At 39.3% G+C, this 18729-nt stretch overlaps 4 protein-coding genes across 4 annotated transcripts; 2 read left to right on the top strand and 2 right to left on the bottom strand.

Annotated features, from left to right (window-relative positions):
* Window positions 1-1454: 1454 nt before the first annotated feature.
* On the bottom strand, window positions 1455-6208 carry LOC137745313 (transcription factor E2FA-like). Its single transcript, XM_068485251.1, has 14 exons — window positions 5790-6208; window positions 4836-5022; window positions 4558-4605; window positions 4368-4453; window positions 4184-4272; window positions 4025-4079; window positions 3707-3759; window positions 3571-3621; window positions 3404-3452; window positions 3253-3318; window positions 3085-3161; window positions 2684-2915; window positions 2171-2237; window positions 1455-2045 (listed from the first exon to the last, which is right to left on the bottom strand). The coding sequence occupies exons 1-14, from the start codon at window positions 6000-6002 to the stop codon at window positions 1909-1911; spliced, it is 1410 nt and encodes a 469-aa protein (XP_068341352.1). The 5' UTR covers window positions 6003-6208; the 3' UTR covers window positions 1455-1908.
* A 3716-nt stretch (window positions 6209-9924) lies between these two features.
* Window positions 9925-11729, bottom strand: LOC137746027 (protein SEEDLING LETHAL 1, chloroplastic-like). Its single transcript, XM_068486075.1, has one exon. It carries the CDS (start codon window positions 11229-11231, stop codon window positions 10233-10235), a length of 999 nt encoding a protein of 332 aa, XP_068342176.1. The 5' UTR covers window positions 11232-11729; the 3' UTR covers window positions 9925-10232.
* Window positions 11730-13375: 1646 nt separating this feature from the next.
* Window positions 13376-15889, top strand: LOC137744718 (2-Cys peroxiredoxin BAS1, chloroplastic-like). The gene is made up of 6 exons (XM_068484503.1): window positions 13376-13752; window positions 14106-14187; window positions 14305-14384; window positions 15125-15250; window positions 15359-15472; window positions 15623-15889. Exons 1-6 carry the CDS (start codon window positions 13456-13458, stop codon window positions 15737-15739), a joined length of 816 nt encoding a protein of 271 aa, XP_068340604.1. The 5' UTR covers window positions 13376-13455; the 3' UTR covers window positions 15740-15889.
* Window positions 15890-16407: 518 nt separating this feature from the next.
* Window positions 16408-17954, top strand: LOC137745374 (uncharacterized). The gene is made up of 3 exons (XM_068485322.1): window positions 16408-16879; window positions 16974-17095; window positions 17203-17954. Exons 1-3 carry the CDS (start codon window positions 16582-16584, stop codon window positions 17263-17265), a joined length of 483 nt encoding a protein of 160 aa, XP_068341423.1. The 5' UTR covers window positions 16408-16581; the 3' UTR covers window positions 17266-17954.
* Window positions 17955-18729: the final 775 nt, after the last annotated feature.

Raw genomic sequence — 18729 nt, 5'->3', positions numbered from 1 at the left:
AAGTTTTTGCGGTTTGATTCGGTGCGGTTTTGAAGCTAAAACCGAAATGAAACCAAACCATTTGGTTCGGTTTGGTTTGGTTTTAAATGATTTTGGTTTGGTTTCATTGTTTGAAAAAGCTATTATGGTAACCGAATTGTATCTTATTTCCTTTTCCTTTGATATATGCTTCTATTACTGCATTGTTCAAGCATGCATACAATATTAAATTTCAATCAAGCATGTCTTCAATATAGCATTCATCCAATTCAATAAAAAAGTTTTAGTGTTTCAACTTACTTTGCATCATTCAAGTTTCAAATATTTGTCTTTCCCTTTCCTTTTACACACTTACTAACCGAAGGTTTAAAAAGTCTTTGAACTTGTGAACGAACTTGAAAAGCTGATACTTAAGGAAGACTTTGCATGTTGTAAATTTAAAATCAATGTATGAGAAATCATTGATCCTTGTGCACTAAAACATTTTGTATAGTTGCTTCTCAAGCTATAATTTTATCGTTTCGTATAGTTGCTGCTACCATTTTCCAAAACACACAAACAAAAAGCATGCACGTGAAGCCCAAAGCTGTCAGCCAATTTGACACAACAAGAGCAAAAACATTAACATCATCACTGACTCAAAATAAAAGAGAGCCTGGGGAGAGAGTCCTGGGAGACCGAGAGCAGCAAACGGAAAGAAAGAGTACAGAGTCTACAGACCACTACTAGAAGAAAGAAAAGAAAGAGATTATGTGGCCTTCTTATGATGTGGTTGAGTCCATATTAAATGTATGGACTCAATGAAATAACCAATTAGAATTTAACATTTAATAAAGCTATGCGGTTTTGGTTTTGGTTCGGTTTTAGATGGTCGGAACCGCAACCAAACCGTTTTTCCTTCATTCGGTTCGGTTTCAAACCGAAACCGTTTTGAAACCGCAAAACCAAACCATTCGGTGCGGTACGATTTGGTTAGTGTTTTGATTTCGGTTTTCGGGTTCAAGTGCCCACCCCTACAATAACTGCTGTTTATAAAATTGAGTTTAAAATTTTAAATTTACTAACATTACCCACGGTTACTAACATTACCCTAATTACGAGAAAAGTGAGTGCATTTGAAAATAATTTATATTAACAAAAGATAATTCGAACTTGAAACTTCAAATATAAGAAGCTGAGAACACACAACTGTAGTCAACAACTAAACTCAATTCTATGATGGAAGTGACGCTTATAAACCTATGGAACAATTCTTACAGAAGTGACTCATTTCGACATGCTATTGATAAATGTCGTATGCATAGAATTTCTAAATAATGGAATACCAAAATGGGCATATAGAAGTTTTCGACGAGATTTTCACAAAAATGTTTCTTTTGAAATCCACCTTCGACCAAAAAGAGAGTTAATAAAAGATGTTGGCAATTGTTTATGTTTTAGCAGTCTTAACGTTAAAATCAGATAGAACTGAGGACTAGAAAACCTTTGCTGCCTTAACAATATCCGGCACGCCGGTCCTGCAACATGCTTAAAATCACAGCATTTACAGACAAGGATTCCAAACAGAACCCCCTCATGGTGTGCGCATACATTAATGAACGAGCATGCATCATACAACCAGATTCAGCATTACCATTCTCCCGTATGTAGAGTCGACTACCATTATTGGACGTGCCATCCCTCAATGTTTCGCTCCTTGCTGAATATCTGCAGCTTCTACAGTTTTACGATGAACTCTTTATTTCTACAACAGGGGTCAAGGACATACTGAACTGTACAGTATAACAATAGTTCCCAGCTAGTCATCCGTCAGCTTCTTCCAAATGCTTCGCCTATGTTGCATCTCCTAGCAATACTTGACACAGATGGAAGGCCACTGATGGTGGATACACGAAATTTCTACAGATACCCCGTTACACAAACGAAGATTCACCTTTGAGCGAAGTTAACTGCATGAGATGGGACTTCAACAACCCTAGATGGCGGAGTTTGCAGCCTTGGTGTACTAACATCAGTCACTCCAAAGTCAGCATGAAGAATGTCTGTCCCATTCCATCCAACACCAGCTATAGTTGTCATAGTGAAGGAACTGATCATTCACACAGTGAAACAATAATTTAATTGAAAAGAAAACTGAAAGAGTGGGAAGAGAGTGAAAAGAAAAATGGGGAACAATTTTGAAAAAGGATACAATCCGTCCTCCACATATCTGTAATGCTAACTTCGGCATCAGACAAAAGCCAGTAGTCTGCATCATTCTGTAACAACAACAAAAAAGATATATAGTATTAGCAAGAAACTAAATAGTAAGTCAATGTGTATGTTGTTGAGAGTATACATGGTTCTGAAAAATCTTTTACGAGAGCATATGGAACTCCGTGTGCTCTATTTTTCTGGCAGAGGTTGCAAGCATATAGCTCAAATCCATAGGTAACTGAAAGGTCGGACAACAGTATCCATGTAACAAGTCTTACTATATTTTGCACAGCTTTCCGATATCATACACACAAATAAAAATGCACATCTTATGTTGCACCTTCACATCAATTAGGTGACAAGTAGTCCATTCAAATCTGAGACTTATATGCAAGCTACACTAAAACGCTTATCGTTTTCAAAAGTTGACTTTCAGTGTTGGAAATGATGTTTTTCTCTTTTACCTTGGCAGCTAAGAAAACAAATCAGTCAGAACAACTATACTTACATCAACATCAGAAGGAACAATCTTCATCATTCCCCCGGCAAACTCCTGAGAAGCGTTTAAATCAGAGCACAGGTGATGAGCCTGTTGCGGCCAAGGCTCAATTTCCTTCCCACTGCTTTCAACAGTTACCACTTCTGTTATTGGGTGTTCACTGGACCCAGAACCAGAAGCCATTGGGAAGCTCACAGGTGGCTCAGCTCCATGCACATCCTCAAACTTTTCCTCAAATTGACTAAACACCAAATAATACACACAAAACAATAAACAAGTAAATAAATACAAATCAACACAGATATTCTTATCATCAATAATCCACTAAACATGCAAAACAAAAAGGGAGAGTACCCTACTCAAATGTATAAAGATATTTCGTTCACAAAAGAAGAAAAAGGAAACAATACCTGACAAGGTAGACATCAATGGGTCCCATTGTGCTTCTAAGTATTATCCTGTATCTCCTCCGTGGATAGTCAACAGCCTGGTGCATATTGAAGAAGAATTCAATATTAATTAAAGAGAGAATGCATATAAAACATGTATCTTCGAAGAGAAATTTATGTTTGACTTACTTCATCAGGATCTGGGACTTCCAAGGTGGTTCCATGGGGAGCTTTGATTGCTATCAGGGTTTCGTTCTGGAAAAGAAAAGGCGCAATTAACATAATGGAAAACACTAAACCATCGTAGAAATCAGTGTTAGAAGTGATGCATGGAACACACGTGGAAGCAAGGTAGGCCTTTAATGTCATCTTCAGTCACAAAAAGCCACCTAGAGTAAGAGTTGAAGATAAGAACATATTTGTATACATAAAAGCAAGTGATTAACAATATAAACATAAAGAAGAAAGACAAAAATTATCTGAAAAAGTTAATGGACTAGACATTACTTTTGGTTGTTTTCATCTTCGCTCAAATCCCTCAACTTTTCTTGCATCTCTCTGCACAAGGGTGAAGGCGTCAGCACTTTTCAATAGTTTCAAAACAGTGACGTTGAAGTCCAAAAAGAAAATTAATTGCATATACCTTATTCGGTCATCTAATCTGCGCTCTTGTAAGGATAGATTTTCAACTTCTGCCTGCAGGATATACCACAACTTAGGCTTTTATCTTCCTTCACGAAGCTACTAAATTGTCAAAGTATTTTTTAACACCATGCTTTTCATAGCAATCTAGACAGATGAAATTGTTAATCTCTAAATAAAGAAACATTATGTGAACATGAGTTCAGCAATTTTATGTACTACAGACAATCCATACTCATGACAATTCAAAGGACAATAAAATTAATAAATAAATAAGTTCCTGACCCTTGCATTACAAGAACTGGCAACATTGAAATACCTGTAATATAGAGAGATCACCATCCAACTCTCCTGGCATTGAAGCATCAAATCCCCTAATCAATCATTTAACGCATCCTTGAGTAAGTTTCCATGTGTTCCAAATCTTATTAGAACTTGAAAATTAAGGGAAAGTTAAGAATAAACTATCAAAGATTACTTCCAACGTATCCTGTTCTTCAGCTTCTTTTCAATGAGACCTATTCCTTCCAAAACATTTGTAATGTCATATATCCGCCTCTTCTGAACCTGTGTCATTTGTAAAACCATCAATCAGTACACCACCAAATACAGATAATTTGTGTTAGTGTGTATGTATATACACTCTAACAGAAAATGATTACCTCCAAAGTTTCTGCTGCTTTGTTGAGATCAAGAATTCCATCCTCTGCACGCTTAATCAAATTGATGAACTTTTTTGTCAACAGACCTGGAAAATTTGAGCACAGTTATCTCCAAGTGACACCATATGGCAGCCTTGTGAAGTCTAAAAATCACAAATGTCAAAGAGAAGAAAACTCATGCTCAGATTACCTAAGGAACTGTCATAACGACAGCTTCCGGCTGGAGTAGAAGGGGAACCTGCATGTTGACAGAAGCTATCCAATAAGATTCTTAGTATGTATGGAACAAGAGAGTTGAGAATTCTATTTGTATTTATCCAGGGAGAAGGAAGACTTTGTTATTATCAACGATGCTATGCAACCTCTTTCACGTGAACAGCTGCATCTGAAGCTCATCTTAGTGATTCATTCAAGTTAGGCCAAAAATGGTAGAGATCAAGCAAAAACTGAAGAGACAAGAAGACTCACCAACATTTGACACAGGAGTCTGAGGTCCAGATCTACCTCCCTTGGAAGCCTTTGACCTATTGTTTACCCTTCCCCCTTTTGTAGACATTGGAGGAGTCTGAAGGGGACTCTGAATAATATTAGTATTTCCGGGACTGCAGGTCCAATCACTGTACTCAACTTCATTGTTGTCCTTCCGAGTAAGTTGCTGAAAAACACCAGCAAAGTTAAAGAATTATTATTAAAAATTAGGCATATGGCGACTTCGCAACCATACTAGTTAAAATATGCTTCACAATGAACTATATATCGACGAGATGAACATTGCAAATCAATCTAGATGAAATGGAGGACGGAGAATGGAACCGCTAGTCATTATACCCAATTACACTTTTATAATATTAATTTACACACCCGATGAAGAAACCAACGCATGCCACGAGAAACAATTGATTCTAAAAAGGAGCCAAATGCTACAACTTGAAAGTCTACTTTCAAATCACAGGTACCTTCACTCCAGATTAGGCAACACAGTTAAGTGTGATGCACATCAACACCATATCATTTCTCAGTCTTCCCCTCATCGCCGACATTTATCACAATACTTCACCTTGACAAGTTGCATTATGCGCCAGACTTACAATTGTCGGCTTTTTCCGGTTACAACTAACAATCGCAATTTTGGTTAGCCAAGCTTGCAAATTTACAACATAAGTATACATATTTTCAGAAGTCCACCAGATTACAAAATATCTTAAGAAGCACTATCTTAGTAGTAAGTGAAGAATATTAGCTTATGACCTAAAAATAACATTTACGAGCTAATCCAAATCCTCTAATTACCCTAAACAACAAAACCAATCAGAATCACCAGAATTACCCTCAATCCTTTGAACAATTACAACGCAATTCACCCAAACAAACGAACGCATTGAGATTAACACACATATATCCATGGAAATGACAACAACTCACAGGAGATCGAACATAAATAGCTTCAGGTTCTTGGTCTCCAGCTCTGCGAGCACCGCCGGCGAATCGGTGGTAATTGTCGGGAGGGAACGGCTGCGGCTTCGTGGACTCGAACGCCAGGTGACGCCTCAACGGCGGCAGGATCTGGGCGCCGCCGCCTGTGGCCGCCGTCGCCGGCGCTGGTTGGCGGTTGGGAGCTCGAGCGCAGCCGGACATAGAGGGATCGACCGGCTCGAACTAGCGAAGTCTCCGATTGCCGAGAGACGATCGGAGAAGGAGAGAGGTGGATCTTTAGGGTTTGGGGAATCGGAGAGAATCTGAGGGAGGGCGGAGGAGGGCGGGGGTTTAGGGTTTATGGGGAGGCGAAATGGGATCCGAGAGGGGTAGAGAGAGAAAGAGAGGGGGGGGGGGGGGGGTTAGAGAGAGAAAGTGAGGGTTAGAGAGGGAAAGTGAGTTGTGGGAGTTAAGGGAAGAGCTAGCAGAAAACGAGGGAAGGGAGGGAATTTTTTGTTTCGGCTAGATGTGGAGGGAACACGGCGAAAACAATTAATTTGTTAACTTTTTTTCCTATTTTCCACCCCTGAAACTTGTGTATTTCTGTTTTGACCCTGCGAGAATGGAAACCTTTCTTTTTATTGCTTGGAAAGAATTGGAAAATGTAGACGAGGGAATACCATTTTTTTTTTTTCACTTCCCCATTTGGTTTTATACAAATGCAATAATAGGAATCAAATGCTTACATATTTTTAGTAAGACCGTTACGTTTCATGTTTAAAAGTGGTATATTAAATTTACAACCAGAGTAATTTTTGAAAAATATAAAGAGGCATTAAATGTCTTTCCAAGTCGTGTCGAACTTATGAAATACCCCCTTCACGGGTTTCATGCACTCATGTGACACACCCCGACCGAGATCAGAGCATGCTAGCCATGACGTGGAAGTGACGTAACCATGTGCATAGTGCGGAAGCTAATAAATAATAATAAGAGTACGAATAAATACAAACCTAGTTATACACAAGGTAAATAACATACATGTGCAAGCGTAAGTGTGAAAAACAAAGTTCAGAGCACGGAAGACCTAGTGCAGTCCGAGAGAAACAACACTAAATAAACACACCCAAAGGTGGTCCTACATTGGTGATAATCTGTTAGATAAGCCGGGAAATCCTCTAGGGAGCCACCAAAAGTGCTAGCCAAACTAGAACCTGGAGGGGCGCAAAACAGAAAACGTGAGTGGGCAAAAACAAAGCTTTTCAAAAATCATTTCATAAACACAGTTCTAACCCCTCGCCGTAAAACCTGTATATATCCCAGAAAATATAATATATATATATATATATATATATAAATCATGCTCAGAAATATGCCATGTCAAATGCCTCTAAATAAAATGCAAGTACTCAGGTAATGTCAAATCAATGTCATGTAATCTGTCAGCCGGAGTCACCTAACGTGACCTGTATGGCTGAATCTAGAGCTCAAATCTCCATCTCACTAACTACACATGCACACAAGTCGGAACCACCTAAAGTGGTCTGTACGACAGGACTGGGTGTAAAATAAATACGCTCAAGTGCTACGATCACGTGAAGACTGGGCAAATAATCGCGGATCACCTACGAGTCGGAACCATCTAAAGTGGTCTATACAACAGGACTGTGCACCTAACTTGGATCCAAGATGAGCGTGTGGTGCGGGAGGTGAACATCACGTGAAGGACTGTGCCCAACTCTGGGCGGGAGCACTAACACCGGGGGTGCAGGTTATGAGCTCTCTATGCATCTCAAATCACTACTGAACATAAACATAAACCATAACTTACCTGACACTTACCTGTGCGTCCGCAGCACCAAACATATATATATATATATATATATATATATATATATGCACTAATAATGCATAATTAAATATGCAATTGCAATTCATGGCATTTAAAACATATAAACGTTTCATTTCACTTTCTGGGAAAAACATAAGTATATAGGTATATATGGAAAACCAAAAGCCCACTCATTGGTATGTAGAAGGGTCGTAACCCCCTTGCCTCGAGTGACAACGCTCGTCCTCGGGATAGGTCTCACCTATATGCGAAACAACTATTAAAACATTAATTTTAAAGCACATAACCAACATTACGAAATAACTTCTCATACAATGCTCAAATGGGGTGTATGAATACACCAACGTGATCTACCCAACCTCACGAACACAAATGTATAGTTTGTTTCCTCGATCCGTGACGATTCCAAAGGTTTGGGTGTTGTCCGTACGAAAAGGATAGGAAAGGGAGAGAGGGTCTCGGGACAGGGCAGAGAGAGAGAAATGAGTGTGGGTGTGTGTGTGGTCCAAAATCAACCAACCAAAGCCCAAAAACGACCACACAACAAGACAAACATACTAGGGGCAAAACCGTCATTTCACCCCTATGGTACGAAAAGTCCGGGACGGGCTGTCACACATGTGGGTAAGTTTCCTAATTCTATTGTTGTTTTACTAGACATAGAAATGTTTTACATACTTATTTTTAATCTTCTAATTGACGAATCAGAAGAGATATAATTAAAATTAATGCAAACATACTAAGGGCAAAACCTTCATTTCACCCCTATGGTACGAAAAGTCCGGGACGGGCTGTCACACATGTGGGTAAGTTTCCTAATTCTATTGTTATTTTACCAGACATAGAAATGTTTTACATACTTATTTTTAATCTTCTAATTGACGAATCAGAAGAGATATAATTAAAATTAATGCAAGAGCAGCAGTTATACTATTATAGGATACAAAAAACTACGATTAGATATTGTATCTTTTTACAATTTTTGCACTCGATGTATTTATGATGCCCAAAATAAAAATTAGTTGAAGTACCCAAATAAATAGGTCCAAAAAGACCAACATATATGGACTAATCCCAAAATATGTTCTTATATTTATACCAATGGAATGAAAAAGAAAAAGTAAAAAGCACCAAACGGCGTGGAATCTTTAGAAAAATAATATATTGAATGGTCAGTTTTGAATTATCCCAAAATTATGGGGCAAAACTGCAACGTGCTAAAAGAAAAGACAACAAACGAAAAATACAAGGAGAATCGCCGATCCGCGCCTTTATTTGGCTTTAAACAATTTTTTCTGATTATTTGACGGCTCGTTTCTCACCGACTCTCACCACATCTCCTCCAACCCTAACTTCAGCTAACCACAACGGACATATATAACTTTGGTGCTACTACTATTGGGTCCATGACACGTGCCAAAAATAATTATACCGTATTGTTCTCCTTCTAATTTACGAAGAGTGAACAATGTGAGAAATGAATTTCACATGAGCATAAAATTATTTGAGCGTTTCTGAAATTAAGAAATGTTAAGATTTCAGAGTCGGGATGTCTGTCCACTACTAGTCACCACCTGCAGGTGTTATATTTTATCACAAAAGAAATGGGTGTTATTAGTAGTGGAATCATTCATGAACAAGTAGTAAATATAATGTCAAGTTTTTTATGTGAGATTGCATTCACCAACCAATTCTACATTGGCAACCTTCTTTTTTCTCAAGCAATAGAAGATTCGTCGTCAATTAGAATTGTCAGGTCAGAGTCTTGTTCACGATTGGAACAGTCAAATCAGGGTCTTGTTCATAATTGGAACAGTCAAATCGGGATCTTGTTATTAATAGTGAAACCATTCATTTATAAGTAGTACTATTTTCTTTCAAATCTCCAATATGAAATTGCATTATTCAACAAAAATGAATAAATTGGCTTGACCTTGTTACATCAGTGATGTACGAGGCGAAGACTCTTTGATATTTAAGTTAGAGTTATATTTTACCAAAAAAAAAAAGAAGCTTGAGTTTCTTGATAGAGGAATAGTGACCTCTTTTTATCGAAGGACATGTCCTTGTATCCTATTAGGGTTGAGTTTGAAAATGATTCACTAAAGCACTTGTGCCGTACTATGATTTGTGTTGATTATGCTACTTTTTATTTTAAATTATTATTATTAAGAGAAATAGAGGGTTCGAAATTATTACAATAATTTAAGAGAACAGAGAGTCCTAAACCAAGACGTATTAGTGGAAACCTAACAGACTATTCACTAAGATATTAGACCATACGTTGTTGACCATGCAATCTATTACCACTAACAATCATGAGAACAAACTTTGTAACCAATTTATGTAACTACTACCAAAAAACACATTCTCATTATGAATCATGTCCTTATGATACCACTATTATCATTGTACAACGTATAACAAATCACATCTCCAAATTTTTTTTCTAAACCTCCCCTAAACCCGAGAAATCTCCGTCTTTTCGCCCAAAATTAAATAAGGCATTTCATGGAAATTGTTATTAACATTCTCAAAAACTCATCTGCACGATTAAATTAGTTAAAATTGGAATTTGGCCTTGTATATTTTCAATTTTCTCAATCAACCGAATTTGTACCCCATAATGGAGAACTCCTAAAAGGGATGGAAGAAGTACAACAAAACTCCAACCGGTCGCGAAACTTTGCCTCACTTGTCTTTAACAACATCGGCAGCGGAAAACAGACCCCTTTCTCCACGCACCGCTGGTGCCGCGGCCGAATCCGATTCTCCAAGCTGAACGAGAAGTAGTGCGGGAACTCCGTCAGCTCCTTCATCCCCCTCCCCATCTCCACCACGAAATAATCGAATTTCGGCTCGAAGTTCTGCTCGATGCTGTAGCAGAACAGCTGCGGGAACCGCCGGAACATCGACAGCGCGTCGCGGTGGGAGAAGCCGATTTTTTCGAGGTAGTCGATTCGGGGCAGGAGCTTGTCTCCCACGCTGCAGGAGAGGAGGGAGGTGTGTTTGTTAACTTGGGAAATACCAATGCTCTGGAGGAAGTAGAGGGTGGGGCGGAGGCGGGTTTTGACGCTGCAAGCGAGGAGTCTAGGGCGGCGGTTGATGACGCGGCGGAGATCGGAGCCGTTGACGTGGGCTTCGCGGAGGAGGAAGGTGAGGATTGGGGCGATTTCGGCGACGCGGGAGGAGAGGATTTCGGGGCACATGCCGATGAGGCGGCGGAATTCTGGGGAGGTGAAACCGATGGAGGTGAGGAGGAAGTGGACGGTGGATTTGATGTGGGAGAGAGGGGAGGAGAGGATCGGAGGGTGGTGGTTGATTAGGGAGAAGAAGTCGAGGCCGATGGAGTCGAGGTAGAGGACTTTTTCTTGGAAGTCGGAGTGGGGGTTGGCAGTGGTTGGTGGGGGTTTGAGGGAGGCCGTCGTTTTGGAGGCGGAGATGATTGAGAAGTGGGGGTTTTTCTTCTGAGGCGGAAAGGAGTGGGAGTCATGGTGAGAGGAGGGGGATTGGGGTTTGGGAATGGGATTGGGAATGGAGGAGAAAAGGGGTTGTCTGGTGGCGGCGATGGCGGTGGAGAGGAAGTGGGTTTCGTGCATTTGGTTGGTTGGTTGTTGTTTGGGCGCAGCTGGTCATGGCGGAGGACTGAATAGCGTTGGTTTGGGGGACAGGGGGAAAGGGAGAACATAAGGCTTAAAATGCTCCAAGCAATATCATTGTGGAGATTGTGATTGGTGAGGGATAGAGGGAGAAATCAGTAATCTAACACAAATGGGCCGGGTTAAGAAAATGGATATTACTTGAGTCCAGACTAATCTAAGCCCGCCCGGAGAAGCCGAGCCTAAAGAATTCACGTGGAATCCTAGATAGGCACAAATGAGTCTAGCTTTGGGGAGAGAGGCTTATATGGTACGAGGTTTATCTTTCTTTTGTGTATGTTCATTGTAAGTATGGCAAATGAACGTTGATACTAAGGTGGTTCGGGTTTGAGAAACACTTCTTTCGAAGACTCTTTGAATGTTTGATAAGAGTCTTTTTTGTGTTTGTTGTAATATTTGCTAGACATATCTCGATAAGTTGCATCGATAACACTCGAAAAACTCTCTCAATATCACTCATCAAATTGCTTCTGTATGTGTCGATACAAGTGACATGTACGTAACATGGTTTAGCTGACGAAATGCCTCAGTGAATAAACTGAAAATTCTTTTGTACATTTTCTATTTTGTTTGTATCTTAAAAACTTATACCTTAATAATACTGAAACCTCTAAGTTTCGAATGCTGTGTCCGCCGCTACCTAAAAGTAAACCAAGACTTCATCACAATCAAGATGAACCTCAATTTATTAATAGTGTCCAATCTTTAGATTTGATCACCAAAAAATCATACTCCACAAACCAAATCCCTTAGAGCATCCCTAATGGGGGCTTTATCCTCCATGAAGCTACCACATTTCTAGCCTTAGCAAGAAATTTCAACCCCAATGAGCCGGAAAATGAGGCTAAATCCACCACTGGGGCTAGCAACTTCCTTTCTTGGGTAGCATAAAATCGGGCTACATCTAGCCCCAAAAAACAGTGGGTCCCATAAAAAAGTAGTAACCCATGTAGGCAAAATTCTATCACTCTCTATCCACTTGTAAATACACTTATACTCTCCTTTTATTATTTTTTAATTCTTTTTTCTTACTTATTTTTCTTGCAATTTCGCTAATTAATGATTGTTTTAAATTCCATAAGAATGAAAATTTCAAATTGATTTAACATTCATCGGTATTGATGGGTGAAATTTTTAAATATATATATATTTTAAATTGTATGATACTAATTTACCAATTGGTGCTAGGTAAATTACTGTGTTATACATGAAAATCAAATTATTTTAGAGGGCGAAGTGGAGGTTTGTTTCCTTCAACGGATGAGATTGAGATAAGAGAATCTAGTCCAACGAACGATTCATAAGTGATGAAATCTAACTTTGTCACAATTTAAACTTTTTAAGTTGAAGGGTTCATAAAAAATTTAAGATAGCACGTTCAAAAATTAACTTAAGAAAAGCTAACACACAAAAAAAATCATCACTTAATCAAATTACTACATAAATAAATATATATAGCCCCATATAGAGCCCGAAAGATATAACCCCCCACTGGGAGAGATTCTTTAATAAAACCCCAAAAATTCCTCGAAACTCTAAAATAGGGCTATATCCACCACTTTTCCAGCCCTACATAGATCCCCTCACTAGAAATGCTCTTAGGCTTGGTTTGGTACTGAGGTGATTCTGAAAAAAACAGGTATAAAAAAAAGCTGGGAGCTGTTTTTGTGTTTGGTAAACAATTAGCTTCAGCTTTTTTTCACAGTTTTGGGTGAAAAAAGCCAAAACCAAGAAGTTGGCAAACCTAACTTTGAAAAACCCGTTTTTTTTCACATTTGTTTTACATAAAAGTTTACCAAACACTATAATACTGCTTTTTTTTTTTTTTTTTTTTTTTTCAAAAGCACTTTTACAAAAAAGTTAACCAAACACTCTACTGCTTTATTTCACAACTACTTATTCTCACAGCATAGCAGAAACAATTTTTTTTCAAGGCACAACAATACCAAACCAGCCCTTACTCTTGTCCCATTCCCTGTTGCCCCAAATGTATGTAGCCGGTCGGCCGGTTCAGTTCAAACCTAGGTCCCACCAATCCACCCTTCCTCCTACCCACTACTTATCCTCACACTGTACCCCAACCCCTTTCTCCACCTTAGACCTCCCAGCTCACATCACTCACTATTCATCACTGACTTGAGTGGCTGAGCTCTCCACAACCACCATGGCTGCCTCCACCGCCGCCCTCATCTCCTCCGCCCCCTCCCGCGCTTTCTCCTCCTCCAAATCCACCCCTCTCGTCGCCGCCTTCTCCAAACCTATCTCCCAAACCCTAAACTTCCCCAAATCCATGCACGGCCTCCGCCTCCCGCGCGTCGCCCATTCTGCCTCCCTCCCCCGCGGCGGCTCCCACACTCGCAAGTCCTTCATCGTCAAAGCCTCCGCCGGCGAGCTTCCCCTCGTCGGAAATGTTGCTCCTGATTTCGAAGCCGAGGCTGTTTTCGACCAAGAATTCATTAATGTCGTATCTTTAATTTAACTCATAGCTTTTGATTTTTTCCTGCAATCGCATTCTGTAATTTCGATTTTCGGGTCTGTCTAGGATTTGCTTGTTAGTTTACTAAAAGCGCTTTCTACAACCAGAAACGCTTCTTACTGGGTTTGTTGGAAAAAAGTTGAAATGGTTTTGGGTCATAAAAGCGCTTTCTAGAGAAGCATATGTCAGATGCTTTTTCAAGGCATTTCTAAGTGATTTTCTAGGAACTTTCAGTGAAAATTTCAATGCTTTTATAATAAAAGAGCTTTCTGCAAAAGCAGTCTCAAACGAGTCTGAAATTGTTCCATTGCAACTGAAGCTTTGGTGTGGGATTTCAGGTCAAGCTCTCTGAGTACATTGGGAAGAAGTATGTGATTCTCTTTTTCTACCCATTGGACTTCACATTTGTTTGTCCTACAGGTTTGTTTGTTTTCACAATCTCCAATTCTTCATATAAGTTTTTAATCTTTAATGGATGCTGAATGAATCTAACTGAATCGGATTGCTTTGTTCAAAATTTGTGAACCCATCTTGCAGAAATCACCGCTTTCAGTGACCGTCACGCAGAGTTTGCGGAGCTCAACACAGAAATCTTGGGTGTTTCAGTTGACAGTGTGGTAAGTTGCCCTGCTCCTCGCTATCTTTAATACCACAATCTGCCAGACATACCATAAAAAGGTCAATGTTCTGCCTAGATATACCACGAAAAAGTCAATATTCGGCCTAGACATGTTGTAGCCTTGTTCTTTTGCAAAGGTCAATAGCTGCATATGCACACGCGTTAGTATGCTAAGTTGCACCTTGAACTATATGCATTCTTTGTTCCTTTATTGAGTAAACAATTATGTACCGTATCGTGAGTTCTAAAAATATCGATCTTATGCTTTGGGATTTTTGACTTCGACATGAAATTGGACCCATGGTATGGGTTGCAGACAATGCATGTGGGAGCCAAAAGGTTAATTCCCATTGTTGGTGGAGAAAGAACACACAATAGACAATGAGGATATTCAACAACAACAACAAAGCCTTTTCCCACCAAGTGGGGTCGGCTATATAAATCCTAGAATGCCATTGCGCTCGGTTCTGTATCACGTCTTCAGTTAAAATCACCTAGAATACTATATGGAGGTTAACCAAAAGGAGTTAATAAGATTGGCGATGTCAGAAAGTTGTGTTCTTGTTAATGGCCAATGAATGATGTGAATCTATGTATTTTTTTCTGTGATTCTTTTGCTTATGTACATCTGACTTGTTCCTTTGATGTAAAATAGTTTTAAAATTGCTCTTCCTTAGATTGGTAAGATGGAACCACGTTGGCCTTATGCTGTCTTGTTTTTTTTTTTTTTTTTTGTAGTTTTCCCATCTTGCATGGGTCCAAACCGATAGGAAATCTGGCGGTCTTGGTGACTTGAACTATCCATTGATCTCTGATGTCACCAAGTCAATTTCAAAATCGTATGGTGTGCTGATCCCAGATCAGGTATGATATGTAATGAAAGTTGGTTCTGAATTTAATGAATGATAAACTTGTGAAAGACTCAGTGCTGTGAATTCTGGATTATTTAGATGTTGGGTTTCTCTGTGATAGGGAATCGCTTTGAGAGGACTCTTCATTATTGACAAGGAAGGCGTTATTCAACACTCCACCATCAACAATCTTGCCATTGGCCGTAGTGTGGATGAGACTAAGAGAACGCTCCAGGTAAACATATTCATCAAGTCCAAAATAGAAATGGGATGTTTTCGTTTCCAAGATCTGTTGTATAGCTAAGAATTTCGTCATCATGTTTCTTATTACATTTTATAATTGTTTTTTTTTCCTTCCTTTCTTGGCTTGGGTTGGATCCTGCAGGCCTTGCAGTACGTGCAGGACAATCCCGATGAAGTTTGCCCTGCAGGGTGGAAGCCCGGGGAGAAGTCCATGAAGCCAGACCCCAAGGGCAGCAAAGAGTACTTCTCCGCAATATAGAGCTAGTACACTGCATGTCCATGTCGGACTCAAATAGGACGTGTAAACGAGTTTTGTATTCGTGTAACCTCTTTTTCCAATCCTTGGTAGTTTTGAGCATCAGCATGTCACAATAAACCCCAATCAATGGGACTTGCCCGATTTTCAGCATATTCAAGTAGCATACAATTTCATTGTTGTCACTCTCTATTTTGTTATGGAAACAGGCTGAGCCTATGTGTAATTTTATCTGATCAGAAACTTGTAAGATGGAGAGAATGATCATCGTCCCGGTTCTGTTTTGCTTCTATTTTCCGGGCAAGGGTCGGTTCGGTCCGACTAATCTGCAGATCGTCATCTTATTCAGAATTTGAAGTGAGGACAAGATAATACAAGCTAAATAGTCAATGAATAAGATCAACCCGCAACTTTTATTATCGTTATGCAATTTGATTACTCAAGTAGTTAGTTCAGTATAGGGTTCCGCCATGAAGCCAAATGGCAAATACGAATAACTGAACTCTTTATAAGCACATGTAAGATTTCTTAGTTCTCTGACGTGGGATTCATCTGACAATTGGGTTTTGCGTTGTTTCAACCTCACCTTGGTTTCAATACCTCAGTTACACAGCACGCGAAATTCGAATTTATGACTTTTGGTGGAGTCTGAACTTTTTGACGAATCTCACAATGTGTTTAAAAATGAAGGTGAAATCTTACATGACTGCTTAGTAAAGCTGCAAGCTAGAGGCTTTTGAGCAAGTAAATTCTATCCACTAAAGATAAGTGGCCATTATCCATTTCTCTACCAATCATTGTAGCTTCTCGTCTTTGGAAGGCAAATTGAAGGAGAAGCTTTTGGAATGGAAGGAGTTCTGCATTCTTCAACACTAACCCTTCCCATTACCTGTCATCAAATCTCCAAGACCCAGATCCTGAAAACAGCCAACCACAACCACACACAAAGGCCAAGGCTAAGGATCTCCACGTTCCCAGCAACACTGGGAACCAAAACTAGCACGAAATTCTCAACAATATTGGCAGCAGCAACGGTTCAGCCTTCGCAGCCTCTCGATCTAACGGAAGACAACATTCGACAGGTCTTAGCCGATGCAAGGGTTGAATTCGGGCAGCTCTTCGACACTTCAGTTGGCATGACAGGTTGAACTTACTTATCTTTTATGTTTTTTGAGTCAGTTATGTTGTTTAGTTTCTGGTGGTGGGAAATCAGTTAAGATAAGGAGATGACTTGCAGGACAAGTAGACCTCGCTGAACTTGACGGACCCTTTGTGAAGATCAGTCTGAAGGGCCGGTTTTGGCACGAACGGAGCGTGGTTCTGGCTAGACTGGCCAATTATCTCAAGCAGAGGATCCCTGTGAGTTAATTAACCCCAACTGATCAGAATTGCTTGAATTTTTACAATTGGAAAAATTACTGTCTTATTCTTTCGCTGATGAAAATCTAGTTCTGGTTCGATCTCAGGAAATTTTAGAGGTTGATATAGAAGATGAGAAGCAATTGGATGACAGCCCTGCAAACTTTTAGAGGTACTCACTACAGCTTACCCAAAACAGCAGCAACTCGTACTATGCCAAATTACCTTAAATTTAGTTCCCAGCAGAGGCGGACTAGGCCAGTTGGTTAGGTTTGTGCACGCACACTCCCTGACAACCCAAAGTTTGAATCTCCTTCCTTGCAAATTAGAGTAGATTAGAATATCGCTTTTGTCAATTTAGTTCCCCAAATACTAAAAAGACAGCTTTGGGCAGAAATCATATATGTTTTTTTTTATATAAATCAACAGTTCTATCAAATTTTTCCAAGGAGAGTAGTTTGCTGTGTATTACTTCAGTCATATGATCATATTAAGACCAAATGTCGACAAGGGTTTGTATTTGTAGGCTATAAACTTCAGACCAAAAAAGAAAGGTTTAACTGTATATTTTAGACCGGCTGTAATTGGGATTAGTAGTTTAAGTAGTTAAGAGCGTTTATCCATGCATTTGAAGTTCTGAGTTTGAATCCGAAACTTTAGCTCCGACGTAGAATTTGTTCAACCATAGTTGAGGTCATTAGAGAAATTTTCAGCTGCTGTGATGATTAGGATTTTGAATTTTCCTTGTATGCGTTGTTATGATATCAAGTTCTAGATTCCCTAAACGCGAAGAATCACAAAAGTAAACTAATCACACAAACACAAGGACTTACGAGGTTCACTCAATATGAGCTACGTCGTAAGTTGCCACAAGATTCCCACCATCAGAAAAGAAGAACAGTTTATAGAAACTCAAGATTTTCTCTGAAAGCTTTTCTTAAACACTACAAAAAGTATATTTCTCATTAATTTTTAAATGAAGGATACAACCACTAATATATAGTCTTTGGCTATTTACACTCTAACTAACCAAAACAAAATACACTACAACAAACTTATAACAAACTAATAACAACATTTGTTATGACTTGGCATCTTCATCTTTACACTCCCTCAAGCCAAACTTGGAAGAATTGAGAGTTCCAAGTGAGAGTTTGGATTGTAGAAACTGAAACCGATTTTTGGAAAAAGATTTTGTATGAATATCAACAATCTGATCTTGGCTACACACATATTGAACTTTGATTAAATTGGCAAGAACCAATTCCCGGATATAGTGATAATCTATTTCAACATGCTTAGTGCAAGCATGAAAAATAGGCTTAGAAGCAAGATATATGGCTAAAATGTTATCACACTAGAGGGTGGGTTTAGCAGTCATGGGAAAACCAAAATCTTTCAATACTTTGCATATCCAAGTAATCTTTGCTGCAGTTTGAGCCAAAGATCGATATTATGCCTCAGTGGATGAACAAGCCACTATTGTTTGTTTCTTTGCACACCAGCTAATCAGGTTAGAACCCAAAAATGGACAAAAACCATTAGTAGATCTTCTATCAAATGTGTAGCCAGCCCAATCTGCATCTGAGTAAGCAGAAAGAAGTAAATGACTTTGTTTAAACAGAATACCCTGA

Source organism: Pyrus communis, chromosome 9 (assembly GCF_963583255.1).
Source record: "Pyrus communis chromosome 9, drPyrComm1.1, whole genome shotgun sequence".
Taxonomy (NCBI): domain Eukaryota; kingdom Viridiplantae; phylum Streptophyta; class Magnoliopsida; order Rosales; family Rosaceae; genus Pyrus; species Pyrus communis.
This window is presented reverse-complemented; position numbering and strand designations above follow the sequence as displayed.